At 35.1% G+C, this 18,852-nt stretch overlaps 1 protein-coding gene across 4 annotated transcripts in view; it reads left to right on the top strand.

Annotated features, from left to right (window-relative positions):
* The window catches only part of TRMT1L (tRNA methyltransferase 1L), a 54,250-nt gene that overhangs the window by 9,641 nt on the left and 25,757 nt on the right, over positions 1 to 18,852 (top strand). For 3 of the 4 annotated variants that reach the window (XR_012475626.1, XM_074222233.1, XM_074222234.1), the window contains 3 exons: positions 7,350 to 7,463; positions 12,481 to 12,610; positions 15,532 to 15,655. Coding sequence is in view for 3 of the 4 variants with exons in the window: in XM_074222233.1 (XP_074078334.1) it covers positions 7,350 to 7,463; positions 12,481 to 12,610; positions 15,532 to 15,655 (368 nt within the window). In the remaining variant the exon portion in view is untranslated. Of the gene's footprint in view, positions 1 to 7,349; positions 7,464 to 8,632; positions 8,698 to 12,480; positions 12,611 to 15,531; positions 15,656 to 18,852 lie in introns of all 4 variants that reach the window. The other variant, XM_074222232.1, reaches the window with a different exon arrangement.

Here is an 18,852-nt window from a genome sequence, read left to right as displayed (position 1 = left end):
CCTTTTACCTCTTCCATGCTTCTGGATCTTTCTGTGTACCCTGTTTGGGAGGGGGAAGGAGCTGGGGAGCTGGGAATGAGGATCCAGTAGTTCTGGTGTTAATTAGAATGTCTGAGGGGGAAGAAGTGAAAAGAATCAAAGAGTGACCATTTCTGCTCTTTTTGGTTTCACAAATATTAAATAACTTAGCCATGACTTGTCTTACCACCACTCCTCCAAAGACAGACAATATTAATGCAATTACTTTTCTTATGTAGCATGTTTCAGAAACTGGGAATAACAAAGCATTTATGGTTGGGAATTCCTTGCAGTAGATTAGCAAAATCATTTGTAGAAATAGGGATTTACTTAGGTTTTTCTTCTTTGTGTTTCATGGTTGTCATTATAGTTAAGGTCTGCTTGAATTTACCAATATCTGTTTCTCCTTTTGTTTTATAAAGAGAAATTAGTTTGCTGCTTTTTTTTTTTAGGTTTTTGCAAGGCAAATGGGGTTAAGTGGCTTGCCCAAGGCCACACAACTGGGTAATTATTAAGTGTCTGAGACAGGATTTGAGCCCAAGCACTCCTGACTCGAGAGCCGGTGCTTTATCCACTACACCACCTAGCTGCCCCAGTTTGCTGCTTTTTAAGGAAATGAATTAGCTCAGTAACTTCTAATGTGTCTTTAAGAAATATTCTTTATGGAAGAGGAAAGAGATTAGTATGCTTTGGGGACAGTTTATGGAAAATACAAGGAAATGCCTTTCAAGCATCTTGGTGAGAAAAGGGTATATTACATTTTTTTTTAAAAAAATTTCTAATTTTATTTAAAGCAGTGGGGTTAAGTGACTTGCCTAAGGTCATGCAGCTAGGTAATTATTAAGTGTCTGAGGCTGGATTTGAACTAAGGTACTCCTGACTCCTGGGCCGGTGCTATATCTACTACGCCACCTAGCTGCCCCTATGTTACATTTTAAAATGTAATATGAACCATTCAGCTTATTTTTTTCATTGGTATTAAAAAGAGTTAAAATAACACTATAAATAAGTCTTAATTTTCTTTTAATTGAGAATGTTCTTTCCTCTATGCAGGGAAAGCATAGTATGATTTTCTCCACTGATGCAGATTGATTCTTGCTCTGTAGAGCTAAGTAATTTGCCCAGGGTCATGGAGCCAGTTTGTGTCAGAAGGGGGATTTGAACCCAAGGCTTTCTGATTCAATGGCCAATTCTCCATCATTTTATTTGTTATGTGTGTACCTAATTACAGTAAGCAAAAAATAAGGGTTATCTAACTTTTTGAAAAAACAACACTAACAACTTTCAGAATGTAGAAAAAATTAACTAATTTACAACCTATCGTTAAATTACAGATTTTATTTTAGAAATCTTGTTCTCCAGCTTTTAGGTGATGTAGCTTATGCTAGCATTTCCTAGGGGTCAAAAAATATAGGCCACAGCATGGCCTCTGAGAACTGAGCACAAAACAGGATTATAGCTTTGAAATAAATTAGCAAATAAAATAAAGTTCTTTAACTATCAAAGTTATGCATGAGTATTCCCTACCCCTTTTTCTTTCATAATTCTCGATCATATTAATTGTTTTATTGCCATTGAGGCTTTTTTGGATTGAGGGGATATTTTTTTCAAATTTTTATGTGTATATTTTACCCTCTTAACTGTTTATTTTTTTATTTATTTAAGGCAATGGGATTACATGACTTGCCCAAGGTCACACAGCCAGGCAATTATTATGTTTCTGAGGCTAGATTTAAACTCAAGTCCTCCTGACTCCAGGGCTGGTGGTCTATCCACTGTGCCACCTAGGTGCCTCAGATTGAGGGGTTATTTTAAGGAATGCCATTTCACACAGTGGCATAGATGAGAGGGTAAAAAGATTTATCATCAAGACCAGAGGTGGTTTTTAGTATTCTTGTGATTCATTTTGTTACTTAATTCTGTTTTGAAAATAAAAGCCTGTTTTGGGTTTTCTTTGTCCCTCAGTATTAGGAATTTTTTTTTAGATAATCCATTCCTCCATATTAAAACTTTTAATAGAATTCTTTACAGATATTTTTGTTGACATCCATTTAAATTATAAATGAGTTACATTGGAAACAATGTTTGGGGTTTTTTTTATTTTAATTTTTCCTACCTTACAATAAACCTGACTTGAATTTAAAATACAGTCCATGAAATTTATTACTCCAATTTTTAGTCATTTGCTTTCTGTAATTGTGGTCTATTCCCTTCATCCTTTTTCTTTTCTTTTCCTTTTTTCATTTCAGTTAAATATTAATTCTTATAGGATTTGTCAGTTTATTTCTCTAAAGCAAGGGTTTTTGTTTTTGTTTATCACTAAAAATTATCCTGACTTTTTTTCTAGTGATTGGAAATTTTCCTTTTTAGACTATGTATTGTTTAGCAGTATTAAAGATAATATGACCTGTGACTTTTCATTTTACAGCTGAAGAAACTGAGACCTTGAGAGGTTAGATTCAGTAATCAGAGTCACTCAGCTGGAGAGAGCAGATTCTCAGACCAGGGCTCGCTCGCTCTCTCTCTCTCTCTCTCTCTCTCTCTCTCTCTCTCTGTTTCACGCTAAGAATAGTTAATGTTTATTGACCTTTAAAAAGTATGACCACCTTAACCCAGAATATAACAAACCTCTTTACAATGCCAGTGTCATAAAGATGATAAAGACTGTGTCACTGTGTCACAATCTTCTATAACATTATGCCTATGCACTGTTTTAAATTAAGTACAGCATAACCTTTCCTATTCATCAGAACATTTTAATGTAGGGAGGAAAGATTGATTCCTAAAACCATTAAAAATAACTACATACTAAACTGTTTACTGAATATGATTTCAATAGTTTCAAGAAAAGAAGAAATCAAAGTAGGCTAAAATAGCTAGAGAAAATGTAATGGAGAAGTAGACAAGGAGAAGGGCAGGTAAGGGAATAGCAGGGCAACGTAGGATGATACAATGTGTCAGAGAAGGGAAAGGAAGCCAGCCTTGCTAAAAAGGAAGGTATGTGACGGGAGTGGTGGCACGAGAGAGTGAAGGGTCCTTAAAGACCATGCTTTGGAGGTTAAACTTAGTTGAAGGAGCCATTCTAGTATTTTGAGCAGGAGAATGATAAATTGAGAGATGCCTTTGGGAAAATTAGCCTAAGCAATGGCATATCTACTAAATGAGAAAGAGAAGAGGCCTGGAAAGACAAGCAGCAATACAGCTACAATAAATTAGAATGAGGGTGATCATATTGAGAATAGAAAGAGATGACTTTGAGAGAGGTTTCAAACCACAAACTTAGGATCCTAGATTGAGAATGGTCCTTGAATAGGAAGCACTTTTAACAGGATCTAGATCAGTGGAGTCAGACTCAAGTAGAAATGATTCCTGCAGCCTCATATTGACCTATTTTTATTTTTATTGAATTTTACAATTTTTCTCTTAATCTCACTTCCCTCCACCCCCCACAGAAGGCAGTCTGATAGTCTTTAAATTGTTTCCATGTTATATATTGATCAAAATTGAATGTGTTATAAGGAAAAATTAAAATATAAGAGATAGCAAAATTACATAATTAGATTCACATATTGACTTAGAAAATCACAAATTAATATTATGTTATTTTCTGTTTTTATCTGTTTTATTGAACATTTCCCAATGACATTTTCTTCTGATTCAGGGAGTTTTACTCCTATGGTCTTGATCATTTGTCGATAAAAATGGTAGAACAAGGAAATATTTTACGAAATTTCTTTTCTATATCCTAATGGAAATTATGTTGTTGATTAGAAGGAATTCCTATTACAGTTGCTTAAGAAAAGTGCTTTCCAGGTTCTAAGGACTAGGTTCAACATTTGTTTATTATAAGCAGGGAAAGAAGAATTAAATTTAGCATTTACCCTATCTGCCATCAAATAATAATATTTTAGAAAAATTAACATTTATATGATGTTGCTTATATGGCAGGCACAGTGAAGGGCTTTGCAAATATCATCTCATTTGAGATAAGTTGCTCTTTCTTTTCCCATATCAGACATCAGCCCATCTAAAGAAAAATTAAATACCCAAGTCACACATATAACTCATAACAAAAAGCAAGAATTTGGAGAGTAAAAATGGGAGTAATTGCTTATTCATGCAACTAGTATTAAACTCTGCATGACATCTCTCCCCTTTGGTTGCTGAGTTTCAAGCATTTCTTTTAAAGTAATTTTTAAAAAACAGTAATATAGCTTGTCTTACTGCATTATTCTAGGGAAAATGAAAGTTGAAATATTTTAAGTAATAAAATTCTTTAAATGTTTATCTATATTAGGTCACTACTAAATAATTTAGTTATTACTTGACTGTGATCCAGTATCTGTTATAGACTTACTTAGGATACCTAAATGAGAGACAATCTAATAAAATACACAGGATTGCAAAGAAAATGACTCATATTATAGAATCTACCTCCTAGGGTGGTTGTGAGCATCAAAAGAATATACGTATATCAGTTTGCAAACTGTGTTAATATAAAATTTCATCTTCTTTTCTACCTTTCTAGCCTTCTTGTTAGATCATCAGAAAATGAAGTCCCTAGACCGTTATTTTTTCATCTTCTTGCACACCTTACTATGACAAAAACACAAAATTACCCACATTGAATTAAGATCTAGTTTTATTTTTTTGACTTTATAGAAATTCAATATAAGAATCTTGTAAGATTTCCGTGTCTTTGATAAAGCTGTAGTTGAAAATTACTCATTGTCCCTTGATAAAGAAAGATATAATAAATTCTTTCTTAGGATTAATTCTGGGGGGGGAAAGATGAAAACAATGTAATTGAATGTTTCTCTTTTCTTGCTTAGCCACCCTAAAGCTTACAGCCACATGCAGTACCCAAGTTGTAATTACTCACACTTTACTTCAGATACCTGGTAACATTTTTTCTTTTAGATGGAACTGTTCTTTTTTTACCCCTAATTACTCTTGTGTAGCATTAACTTGTAAAACAATTTAGATCTTTCTGAAAGTAGGATATGCATTTTAAATGCTTTATATATAATTATAATGTATGTATGCATGTATACTATGTATATCTGCAAGAGGGAGAGCAATGCAGATAAATATGTAATATTCTATTTTATTCATACATGTATACATATATAGTAGATAGATGTTTTGAGGAAGAGGAGAAGGCATGGTGTAGGTAGAGGTCTGTCAACAAAGCCAAGAAAATCTGCATTCAAATATGACACATAATGACTTTGTGACTCAGCCAAGACTCTTAAACCTTTAGATCAGTGGTGTCAAATTCAAGTAGAGACCACTAAATCACATATAAGAATCACAGCAGGGTTTAGAAAACCACATATTAACCTTATCTCTGTTCTGTTTTATTTTTATTTTGTTAAATATTTCCCAATTATATTTTAATCTAGGACAGTCCTGAGTTTGACTCCTTGATTCTTGGCAACTAAAATACTTTAAATTACAGAAGGAGCTGTGGCCTGCATTGCTAGAAGGGATTTTCTCACCCAAGAATTTTTTTATAGCAGTGAAATCATAGGTCAAATCTCTATTCCATGTCCACACACACACACACACAGTGACTGAAAGATACAATTTATTTTTGGATACTATTATATATTTTTCTCCTCTAGATGCAAAAATATTGCTTAAAATGGTACTTATACAATGCAGGTAAAGGGGCTGTAACTGTTGTTCATTTACTACTGTTCTACAGGTACAGTATGGATCCAAGCACATTAATGCTGGGCTCATAACCAACAACCATTATATTGTTAATATTATTACATGCCCCATCCCTCTAGCTATTATTATCCTACATCTTCTCTCTCTCCATCCTCAATCCTTTACATTCTTACATCATTACTTATAACTGCAACCATGTTCTCCAAAGATACCAGTTATCTCTTCACCTCCAAATTTTATGATCTTTTCTTAGTCCTTTCTCTTCTTGACCTCTCTCCTGCACTTGATAGTTTGACTACTTCTGGATTTTGTGACTCCATTCTCTCAATTTTCTCTTGGTTTTGTTAAAATATGTCTCTAACCATTGCTTCTTAGTCAGCCATAACATCCCACCTCACCCCTCCATAAGACTGTGACCACAACCATCTGCTCTATGTCCAGCACCATTATCTTTCCTGAAATTTACTTCCACATCCAACTGCCCATTCAATATTTCAGACAGATATCCCAGACTCATGTCTTAACTTATGTCCAAAGCAGAACTTGTTATTTTTCCGCAAAAATCTAGCATCTTCCAAACTTTTTTTGTTTCTGTCAAAGGTGCAACTATTTCTTTTACTCTGCATTTTCCAATAAGATTTCCAAATCTCACCATTTCTGCCACTGCCTCTGACCCTTTTCTACTAATGGAGCCGTACATACCCTGAGTTCACTACTTTGTTGCCTCATCTATGCTATTGCAGTGGCCTTCTAATTGGCTCCTTGTATCAGACCGCCCTAATCCAAATTAACTTCCACACACAACCAAGAGGCCTTTCCTAAGTGCAGAGCTGACCAATAGTGTTCTCTTAGTCAGTGAATTCTAGGAGTTTATTTCCCCTACTCAAATAAAAATTTCTGTTTGATTTTTAAAGCCCTTGCCAACCGTGCCCCAACCTCTGTTTCTAGATCCTTCAGTATTATTTCTCTTCCCACCTTCTAAAGTCCATCTGGCTACCCTCGCTTTTCCTTATTCATGTACGCTCCCTCTTTCACCTCCTTGCCCTTGGATCGGCTATCTCCATAGCCTCCTCTTCCTTCAGGAAACCCCTTCAGGCATCACCTTTCCTGGTCCTACTAGTCAACCCTCTTTTCTAACTGGTATTTGTTCAGAATTTATTCTGTGTGACTTATTAGGTCTAACATGTTTACATGTGGTTTCCCCTTAGAAATGGGATGTCCTCGAGAGCAGCATTGACTTTATTTTTTTACTCTTCAAACCCCTAGGACCTGATATATAGTAGGTGCTTAAGAAATGTTTTGTGATCACTAGTAGAGCTTCTCCAATCTGAGAGGATTCTTTCTTTTTGGCAAAACAGGTGTGGCTGCTATTACCAGATCAGTAAAGAAATGTCATGACAAGGAGTGTAAGCAGAATGCTACAAATATTGTTACTTTACTGGTGGCAGCAAAAATATTAGTTAGATAAAGGGGCCAGAGCTATGTGGTAAAGACTGCTGAAAAGAAGAGATCCTAGGCAGAAGACTATGCCAAGGACCCCAGTGATGAGGTTACCACAAAGAGGCTTTTACTTGGGAATGGGGGAGATGCAGCTATCACAGTTCTATTCTTTAATAACTGGTTTTGTTTCTTTTTATGTTTTTCCTTTTTAGCTGGTAAAAAACTTTGTCCATTATGCCCTGAGGAAAAATTCAAAGCCTGTTATAGCCATAAACTTCATCGTCACCTTCAGAATTTACACTGGAAAGTTTCTGTTGAATTTGAAGGTTTGTAATTTCAAAACTGCTTATTTTTTAAAAAGAGGTTTAATATATGTGATAAAGCATTCAGTATCATATTTTGGGAAGTTTATTTTTAATGAAGCATTTTCAAGATAAAGCTGTTGCAGCTATTTTGTCAGTAAGTCTAATAAATGAAAATTACAGCTTTACAAGCAAGTTGAGGGGAAAGATAGTGGAGTTTAGTTTTAGACATTAAATTTGTAATGTTTTGAGAATATCTGTGCTTGCTGTCTAATGGGTATTTAGAAATGCAGAACTGAAATTCAGTAGTGAGATTATTGGAACTAAAGCTGCATAGCATTAATAATCAAAACCATAAGAACAAAAGAGATAAAGAATACAGATTTTTTTTTTAAAAGAATCAAGAATGACTGTTGAAAAAGTGTGTTCATTTAGGGTCCAGAAGAGTAAGAGGAGCAAATAGACCCTCCCCCAAAAGTCATCAATTAAGTAGAATAACCTCATAGTTCTGTTTCAGAGAAAGAAGGACTTTGAAGAAGGAGTAAAGTATAGTTAACAGCATCAGATGGTAAAGGATAATGAAGGAAATAGAGAATTTTATTTTTGAGAACAATTCCAATTCCAAAGCAGATTTGAGATAAGGAATCTGAAACCCAGGTAGGGTCTTGAAGTCACCCAACTAGTTGGTGGCAAAACCAGGATCAGAACTTGTGTCCTGACAATATTCTGCTTTCTCCAACACAGCATATATAAAAAGAATTAATTTAATTAATGGTACAAATGAAAACATTCCAATTAGTGATTTGCTATTACCTCTTTATGTATAACATAGCATTTGGACTTGAACCTCATTCACATGTTGATCACCCTTGCCAAAGTCCTTGTCTGACCATAATATGGAGATAATCCTGGTTCTCCACAGCATTGAGGCAACAGAGTACTAACTCTAGTAGTTCTTAAACTGGAAGGGCTTCATGCATTTGTCCACCAACCAATTGTATAATGAACTCCATTACTAGAAGGCTGGCCTGGCAAGCAATTAAAATTTCTTCTCCATACCCTGTCAATTCAAGAAACTTGCCCAAGCTACTGAGGAATTCTGAAGTACGTGGTTTGAGGGAGTACCTAAAGTCACTTCTTTCAAAAAAATGCAATATATATAATGTTTATTTGAAGGCCATTCTCCATTTTAGGTTACAGGATGTGCATCTGTCACTTACCTTGTCGACCAGTGAAACCAAACCTCATTGGAGACCAGGTAATTAATTTTTTCAGAATAATAAAATTTGTTGTTACAGTAATTAGGATTTGTTTTCCTTCCCTAAAGTTAGGAATATCCACCCTCATATTTCATTTGTTTCCTTTTCTCTATCACAGACCTTTATGGTCTTGCTTCTACTTAATTCCTGGTATTATAATGGGCATAGTTTAAAAGAAAAGAACAAAAACTATTACCAGTGCTTTTTAGGTTTTCCATGGTTTTTGTTGCTAGCTGACAAATTCCTCTGCTAAGGATTTCATTGGTATGAGGAAGTTCCCTCTACCAGTACAGGTCACCATCTTCATTGCCATTGAAAGTTTTAGAGAGCTGCCTTGAGTTGTAAGCAATGTTCTAACTAGATTAAAATGTAATTGTGAGAAGATTAGCAAAATAAAAATACAGTACAACATAAATAATGTGAATTTGTTATTGCCTAAGTCACTATGCCCCTTGCATTTTTATTGGAACCATTTCTATTTATTTGAGATTGACTCCATTGGTCTCTAGTACTGAAAAGTTACATGTTAAGTCCAGAATCACATAAGCAATACTTGGCAAAGGATAGTCTTGAACTCAGGCCTTCTGTCTACTAAACTTCTACTTTAAATTGAAAGTCAAACTAGAAATAAATTATTAAGAATGTAAGGGACAGGGCAGCTAGGTGGCACAGTGGATAAGAGTACCAGCCCTAGAGTCAGGAGGACCTGAGTTCAGATCCAGTCTCAGACACTTAATGATTACCTAACTGTATGACCTTAGGCAAGTCACTTAGCCCCAATGCCTTACCAAAAAAAAAAATGTAAGGGACAATGTATTTTTCGTTCTTTTAAATTTTGAATCTGAGTTAAGGAAATAATTCCTAGAGTTAGAGAATGTTTCATTTCCCTCTTTTTAATTAAATTGTTTAAAAGGAAATGACTTAATTTTCAAATACTCTTTTGAAATCTTGAAATTTTTTATTTTTAATGTTTTAGGAGTTGAACTTTTTGTGTACTTAATGTTAAGCAATTTATATCATGATTTAGAGAAATCTAGAGTGTTGAAACAACACCTTCATCAGAGTTATGCTGTATCAAGTTTACTCATATAAATCACCAGTGTTTCTATATTATATTACCAACAAAGACTGACAGGAGAAATTCCATTTAAAATAGAGAAATTCCATTTAAAATAACTGCAGACATGAGGTGGCAAGGTAGTACAGTAGATAGAGCACCGGCCCTGGAGTCAGAAGTATCTGAGTTCAAATGTGACCTCAGACACTTAATAATTACTTAGCTGTGTGGCCTTGGGCAAGCCACTTAACCCCATTACCTTGCAAAAAACATAAAATAATGTTATACTTGGTAGTCTATTTGCCAAGAACACACAGGAACTCTATAAATACAATAGCAAAACACCCTCATATAAATAAAGATTTAAATTATTACCCATAGTTAGGGCAAGCTAATAAAATTAATTTTTTAGATTTACTTAATCAGTGCCAGTGCCATATCAAACTACCAAAAAATTGTTTTAGAGCTAAAAAAATAATCATCAAAAATTCATCTAAAAAAACAAATCGTCAAGATAGCAAGGGAATCAATGGGGCACAGGGGCGGGAGTAAAGAAAGGAAGTGGGGCTTAGCACTATCAGATCTTAAACTATATCCTGCACAGCTGTAATCATCCAAGCAGTTTGATATTGGATAAGAAGTAGCATGGCTGATCAGTGTAACAGAGTAGGTATATAGTAGACAGAGGCAAATGAGCGTTTGATAAACTCTGATCCTAGCTTTTGGGGTGAGAACTCTCAATTCAACACAAACTGCTGGGAAAACTGGAAAGTGATCTAGCAGAAACCAGGCATAAAACACCACCTTAAAATTCTAAACCAAAATAAGCTCAAAAGGGTTACACAATTTAGACATAGACTTGCTACCATTTGGGGGAAAATTCATGAATAAACAAGAAGAGGTTCTTGGAAGGTAAAATGAATAATTATGATTACATAAAATTTTAAAAATTTTGCACAAAGCCAATGAAGACAAAATTAGAAGAAAAAGCAGAAGATTGAAGGGAAAAGGAAAACTCTTGGCAAACAAAGATCTCATTTTTCAAAAATATAGGAAACTGCATCAATTAAAAGATTGAATCATTTCCTCTTTGATAGTCAGTAGATTTCCTTTTTGATAAATAGATAGGAACAAGCAGTTTTCAGCAAAAAAAGCAAAGCTCTCAATATCAGATATCAATACATGTGAAAAAAAATGTTCTGATCACTAATAATAAGAGAATCAAATTGGGTCAGATGACAGAAAAAGAAATTGTCAAATACTAGTGAGTATGCTGGAAAATAGGTACACTAATTCACTGTTGGAGCTTGGACTGGGCCAGTCTTTCTGGAGAAATATTTGGAGCTATGCCCTAAGCTTAAAAATGGAATAATTTTTGACCTAGCAAAATATTACTGGGTCTAAACCCCAAAGAGATGAAATTTTGTGTACAAAAATGTTCATAGCAGTTCTTTTTAAGGTGGGAAATAATTGGAAATTGAGGGAATACTCAATGTGGTGGAATAATATTGTGCTGGAAGAAATGACAAATGGGATGGTTTTAGAAAAAACTGGGAAGACTTATATGAATTGGTATAAAGTGATCAGAGCCAGAACAATTTACATAGTAACAACAACGTGGTAAGAAAAGCAATTGTGAAGAAAGACTTTATAACTCTAATTATAAAAACGATCCATCCGAATTCCAAAAATCCTATCCACCTCCACAGAATACTAATAAACTATGAGTGCAGGATGAAGCATTTTTTTCTCTTATTTAAAAAAATTCATTTGTGAAATGGATATTGTACTTCTTGTCTTCTCTAGAGAATAAAGATGAGATTTTGGAACTGAAAATAAAATTTGACTTATGAAAATAAAATGTTAATTTTCATTAATTTATAGAGCATTTTCAAGAAATTATTATTTTCTTAACTAATACAGAATAGTAATTATTCTTTTCATAATGTATTCTAATTTGATAATTCAGTGATCACAATTGGGCCTATTGGGTATAGAAATAATAATTCTAAGTTGATCTCTGCACTCTATCTTTTTACCTTCTTTAGTTGAACATTCTGTTTGGGGTTTTTTTTTTTGGTTTGGTTTTAGGTTTTTACAAGGCAAACGGGGGTTAAGTGGCTTACCCAAGGCCACACAGCTAGGTAATTATTAAGTGTCTAAGGCCAAATTCAAACTCGGGTACTCCTGACTCCAGGGCCATTGCTCTATTCACTGTGACACCTAGCCACCCCTAGTTGAACATTCTGAATACTTATGTGAGGTCATGTACAATATGAATTTTTTTAAGGTATTCAACTTAAGGGGGAGCTAGGTGGCTCAGTGGATAGAGCACCAGCCCTGGAGTCAGGACAGCCTGAGTTCAAATGTGGCCTCAGACCTAGCTGTGTGACCTTGGGCAAGCCACTTAACCCCATTGCCTTGCCAAAAACCAAAAAAAAGGTATCCAAGTTAAGTCCCAGTAAGTAATATTTCTCTATTGTGTAGGTGTTCTTTATAGAAAGTAAGGTATGATTTTTATTAGAGGAAGAAAAAATAAACTGCAAAATTAAATTCAGAGTCTACGGAAATGTAATGTGAAAGCTGCATATTTAAATAAAACAGGAAACAATCTCATGGAGTAGTTAGCGCTTCAATTAGAACTTCTGTCCCTAAGACTCCCTGCAACCTCAAGTTCCTTTACTGTAGGTTTAGTATGTTTTAATTAACTTTGCTTTGTTCATAGACATCTAGTAAGCTGGGGGCCCATTACCATTGTATCATTTGTTCAGCAACCATCACACGAAGAACGGATATGATAGGACATATTAAGCGCCATGTAAACAAAGGAGAAACTGAATCCAGGTATGTTGCAGGTAAGTTGAATAACTTCATTTGTCTATTAGCAAGTATATTTCACATGGGAAACAAACTTTTTTTGAAGTACAAGTTAAAATCCTTAGTGAACTCTAGCAGACTATTTCAAAATAATGATTTTTCTCTCCTTTACTCTGTTACAAGGAGTGCCTATAACACACACACACACAAAATTACTCACCTTAAAAAATTACTTACCTTAGCTCATAGAACCACATACAAATCATAATAGAAAAGAAGCGGGACACTGCAAGTAGACACATTTACTCCTGCTGGTAATCTTTTGTGAGTAACACCTCTTCAACTGAAGCAGAATGTAATAGCAACTTACACTTAGCTGTTGATCGTCACTGAAAATGAAATTTGATCACAGAATAATTTTGTGCATATGGTAAAGACTGAGATGAGGAAAGAGGTAAAAAAATTCTGACCTATTTGGCAGATGATTTCAGGTTATTCACTGGATGTGTTTACAGTGATATCTGTCATCCAGTAAACATTAAGTGTGCCAGCCACCATGCTAAGTGCTGGGGACACAAAAAGGCAAAAGACATCCCTGCCCTCAAAGAACTTATAGTTTACTGAAGGAAACACACACGTGCACGCACACACACACACACATACACACACGCGCGCGCACATACACACAACTGTATGCCAGATAAATAGAAAATAACTAACGGAGGAAAGGTTTTGGAATTAGGAGTGGCTCAGAAAAGCTTCCTATAAAAGATGGGATGTTAGTTGGAACTTAAAGGAAGCCAGGAAAGTTGGTAGGTAGAATTGAAGAGAAAGAGCATTCCAGGCATGGGGAACAGTTAGAAAAAATGCCCAGAACTGAGAAGATTTCTTCTTCATGAAACATCAAAGAGTAGATGATAGGGAAAAGAAGGAAAGAAAACTGGACAAGCAATGAAGGGACAGTTAGGAAGGGCTTGGAACACCAAACAGGATTTTATATTTGATTTGGGAGGCAATAGGGAACCCCTGGAATTTCATGAGTAGGAAAGCAATATGATCAGATCTATACTTAAGGAAAATTGCTTTGATAGCTAAATGGAAAATGAATTAGAATAGGAGAGACTTAAAGTAGGCAGACCCATCAGCCAGCTATTGCAATATTCCAGGTATGAAGTGTTAAGGGGGTCTGTACCAGTGTGGTGGCCATATCAAAGGAGAGAAGATGAGATTTAAGAGATGTTGCAAAGTTGACATTGATAGGCCATGGCAACAAATTGGATGGTGAGAGATAGTGTGGCTTTGGGGATGATACCTGGATTGTAAACCTGGGCAACTGGGAACATAGGGGTATACTTAAGTAATAGTGAAGTTAATAAGTGGACAAGGTTTAGGGGGAAAAGATGAGTTCAGTTCTGAACATATTGAGTTTATAGCCACTGGACATCTGTTTCAGGATGTCTGAAAGGTGTAGTTAAAGATGGGGGACTGGAGATGAGAGTCTTCAGCAGAGAGATCAGTAAATCCATGGGAGGTGGTAAGATTATCAGGCAAAGTTAGTATTGAGGAAAAAAAGAAAATGAATCCCTCAAGTACACCTATGGTTAAAAGTCCTAAATAAGGACCCAGCATAGAAGACTGAGGAGGAACTATCTGATAGGTAGGAAGGGAAACAGGGAAAGTGTGATCCTCCCAAAACCCTAGAGATAGGAGAGGATCAAGGAGAAGAGCATGATCAACTCTGAAAGGCTGCAGTAAGCTTGAGGAGAATGAGGATTGAGAGGAGGCTATGGGATTTAGCAACTAGAAAATCATTGGTGACCTTTTTGTTGTTTTGGGGTTTTTTTTGCAAGGCAATGGGGTTGTGATTTTCCCAAGATCACACAACTAGGTAATGAAGTGTCTAAGGCTGGATTTGAACTCAGGTCCTCCTGACTCAAGGGCCAGTGATCTATCTACTGCACCACCTAGCTGCCCCAAGAGAAAGTTTTGGTTAAATGAGGCCAAAAACCAAAACAGAGAGGAGAAATTGTGAAGACCCCTCTTATGTGCTCCCCTGTAGCTAAACTGGTCTCAGCTTTCTGCCTCATGCCTGGAATAATCTCCCTCCTTACTTCCACCTTGAAACCCCCCCCCCTTCCTTTAAAAACACACATCAAATATCACCTGTTATATAAAACCTATTCTGACCCTCCTGATTGCCAGTGTTCTCTTCTATGTTAAATCCAAATAACCTCTATTTAATTTGGTATTTTCTTGCCTGTAACATTAGAATGATTCACACAGGTAAGCAGGCACCAAGCATTTATTAACAGTGTGTGCCAAATGCCATTCTGAGTCCTAGAAAGATAAGCAAAAACATGCAACCTCTGGCCTACAGGAGCTTAGATTCTTACAAGGAGAGATAGTGTATCAAAGGGAACTATTTGGAAGACAAAGGCCTGAGAGTCAGCCAGAGAGGGCAGGAAACATCCCCAAAAGAAACTTAATCTGTTCTGCAAGAAGAGGTTGGCATAATTTGGAGAGAAAATGCCCATTTGTCTTGGTGGTTAGAGGTTGCTCATTTGACAGGCCTCTATACTGGTGAAATCAGTGATCCCACAGTTATCTCTACATTGTGCATATACTGATAACTTATCTTTACTGTCTTTCCCTAGCCCATAGCAGAGATTTAATAAATGCTTATTAATTGATACTTGCTTATTGATCTTGCCATTGATTGATCTGCCTGCCAAAGACCAGGGCAGTTAGTTTCCTCTGAGCCTTAGTTCTGTGGTCTGTGAAATGGAGATTCTAACAATTGAACTACTCCCTCACTGAGATGTAGTAAGGAAAGCACTTTGTAAGGTTGAAAATGTTTTGAGGCATATTAGTGTATGGAGGTTGTTCTCCCAAATATATGTAGAGGCTTTACATTATTGAGCATCTGAGCTATGAGTCCCTGAAAATCTTTGTTTTTTAGCCTCTGCTGCTAAACCACCCCGCGAAGTGTTGAAAGAAGCAGACACTGACATACAAGTTCTTCCTAACTATTCTACACCTCAGAAAACAGATTCCTATTTTAATCCAAAAATGAAATTAAACAGGTAAGAAAATTTGAATTGAGGTACTAATGAATTAGTACTCGTTAATAAAGTGATTGATGTTTGAGATCTTAATGTTTTCTTTAGAATATTTTATTTCATAGGAAAATAAATTGTTGTCATCCAGCATAGATAAGAAATTGGTCTGTGTTTAGTTATGTAGGTTGTCTTGGCAAAGATAACTTGAGTGGTTTTCCATTTCCTTCTCCAACTCAATTTACTGATAAGGAAAGTGAGGCATACAAAGTTGACTTGCCCAGGATCCCACAGCTAGAAAGTGTCTAGGGCCAGATTTGAACCTTGAGGTTCTTGAGAAGCTGTCTTACTGATTCTAGGCCCAGCATTTTATCCACTGTACCACCTAGTAGCCTCTACACGAAGTAGGGTATAATGGCAAATCAAATGTTCTGATGATAGGTGGAAACCAATAATTGTATCATACATGATTTGTCAACTTCCTAGCAATTAAGTCTTAAAATATCTTAATTATTTGAAATTCATACTCAAACCATCCTTGACATATCTTGATCCTTTCTTTTGTAACTCAGAATTTAGTTGAGTATTTAAATGTATGAAAATTTAACGTGAATTAAGTACTGTACTTGGTGTTTAAAAATTTAACTGCATGATTAAACTGGAGTTGGGGGGGGTGAAAAAGATCTGAAGGTTTCCATTATTAGGATTTTTTTTTACCCTCATTTAATAGTTTTTATTTTTTCCAATTACATATAAAGATAGTTTTCAAAATTCATTTTGATAAGATTTTGAGTTCCAGATTTTTTTTCTTCCCTTCTCCCTCCCCAAGACAAGAAACAATCTGATATAGGCCATTCATGTACAGTCATGGTAAACATATTTCCACATTAGATATAGTGTGAAAGAAAAATCAGAACAAAAAGGGAAAACCACAAGAAAGAAAAAAACAAGTTAAAAATAGTATGCTTAAATCTACATTTAGACTCCATAATTCTTTCTCAGAATGTGGATGGCATTTTCCATTATGAGCTTTTGGGAATTGCCTTGGATCACTATATTGGTGAGAAGAGCTAAGTCTATCACAGTTGATCATCACACAATGTCACTGTTACTATATAAATGTTCTCTTATAAGTTTTTCAAGGTTTTTCTGGAATGCACCTGTTTATCATTTCTTATAGAACAGTAATATTCCAGTACATTCATATACCACAACTTGCTGAACTGTCCCCCAATTGATGGGAATTCCTTCAATTTCCACTTTATTGTCACAACAAAAGAGTTGCTATAAATATTTTTGTACATGTGCGTCCTTTTCCCTTTTTTATGTTCTCTTTGGGATACAGGCCTAGTAGTGATAGTGCATGACTATAGATTGCTTTAATTTCTTCATCTGAAAACTGCCTGTTCATATCCTTTGACCATTTATTGATTAGGGAATGATATGCACTCTTATAAATTTAATTCAGTTCTCTATATGAATAAGTAACAATAAGTCATTTTATTATGTTACTGACTATAAAAATTGTTTCCCAGCTTTTTGCTTTCCCTCTAATTTTGCTTGCATTGGTTTTGTTTGTACAAAAATATTCAATTTAATGTAATCAAAGTTATCCATTTTGCATTTTATAATTACCTCTTGTTTGTCATAAATTCTTCCCTTCTCCATAACTATTCCTTAGTCTCCTAATTTGCTCATGCTATCACCCTTTATGTCTAAATCATGTACCTGTTTCTACCTTATCTTTGTATAGGGTGTGAGATGTTTGGTCTTTGCCTTGTTTCTGCAATACTAATTTCTAGCTTTCCCAGAAATTTTGTCAATTAGTGAGTTCTTACCCAGAAGCTGGAGTTTGGGGTTTATTAAACAATAGATTACTAATAGTTATTTGCTACTGTGTTTTTCACTGATCCACCAATTTATTTCTTAGTCAGTACCAAACAGTTTTGATAACTGCTACTTTATAATATGGTTATAGATCTGAGACAGCTTGGCCATATTCTTTTGCATTTTTTTTAATTCCCTTGATATTCTTGACCCTTTGTTCTTCCAGATAAATTTTTATTATTCTTTTTTCTAGGACTGAAAAATAATTTTTGGTAGTTTGATTAGTAATGGCATATAATTTAATATAGGTAGAACTGTCAGTTTTATCATATTTGCTCTCCCTAACCATTAGCAATTGACATTTGTCCAATTATTTTGTGTGAAAATCTGATTTTGTATGAAAGGTGTTTTGTAATTCTTTTCATATAGTTTTTGAGTGTCTCTTGGTAGATAGACTCTCAATTATTTTATTTTGTATACAGTTACTTTAAATGAAATTTCTCTTTCTATCTCACTGCTGGACTTTATTGGTAATATATAGAAATGTTCATGATTTATGTGAGTTTATTTTATATCCTGCAACTTTGCTAAAATTGCTAATTGAAGTAGTTTTTTGGTTGATTTTCTAGAATGCTCTAAGTACATCATGATTTATTTCAGCTGCAAGGAATATTTCTTCTTGTAACTCTTCTAAGAATTTGAATGCTATATACCATTTGGTGCATAATATGTCTTCATTGCCTCTGGTACTTCTTCTCATGATGTAGTTGCCTACCTTATCTCTTTTAATTAGATCTATTTTTGCATTTGCTTTGTCTGAGATAAGGATTGTCAACCTTGATTTTTTTTACTTCAGCTAAAGCATTCTCCTCCAGCCTTTACTCTGTGTATATATCTCTCTGCTTCAAATATGTATCTTGTAAACAGTCCATTGTAGGATCCTGGTTTTTAATCCACTCTGCTCTCTGCTTCTACTTTAGGGACAAATTCATCTCATTCACCTTTATAGTTTTGATAACTCTGTATTTCCCTCCATCTTGTTTTTCTCTGTTTATATTTTCCTCTCTCTCTTTACACCCAGTCCCTGCTTTGTGCCACTACCTTCCTCAATCTACTCTTCCTTTTCTTTCCCCTTTCCCTTCCTAATTCTGACTTCCCTTATATCAGCTTTCCCCTTTTCCGTCTTACTTCTCTATATGGTAAAACACATTTTTATACCCACCTGAGTATGCAGGTTATTCCCTCTTTAAGCCAAATCTGATGAGAATAAGGTTCAATGTGCACCATTTACTTTCTTTCCCGCTATATAATAGGTCTTTTGTACCTCTTCTTATGATGTAATTTATCATATTCTTTCTCCTTCCTCTTTACCAGCTTTCCAGAATAACATAATCCTA

The sequence above is a fragment of the Macrotis lagotis genome, chromosome 2, assembly GCF_037893015.1.
Source record: "Macrotis lagotis isolate mMagLag1 chromosome 2, bilby.v1.9.chrom.fasta, whole genome shotgun sequence".
NCBI classification, from domain to species: Eukaryota; Metazoa; Chordata; class Mammalia; order Peramelemorphia; family Peramelidae; genus Macrotis; species Macrotis lagotis.
This window is presented reverse-complemented; position numbering and strand designations above follow the sequence as displayed.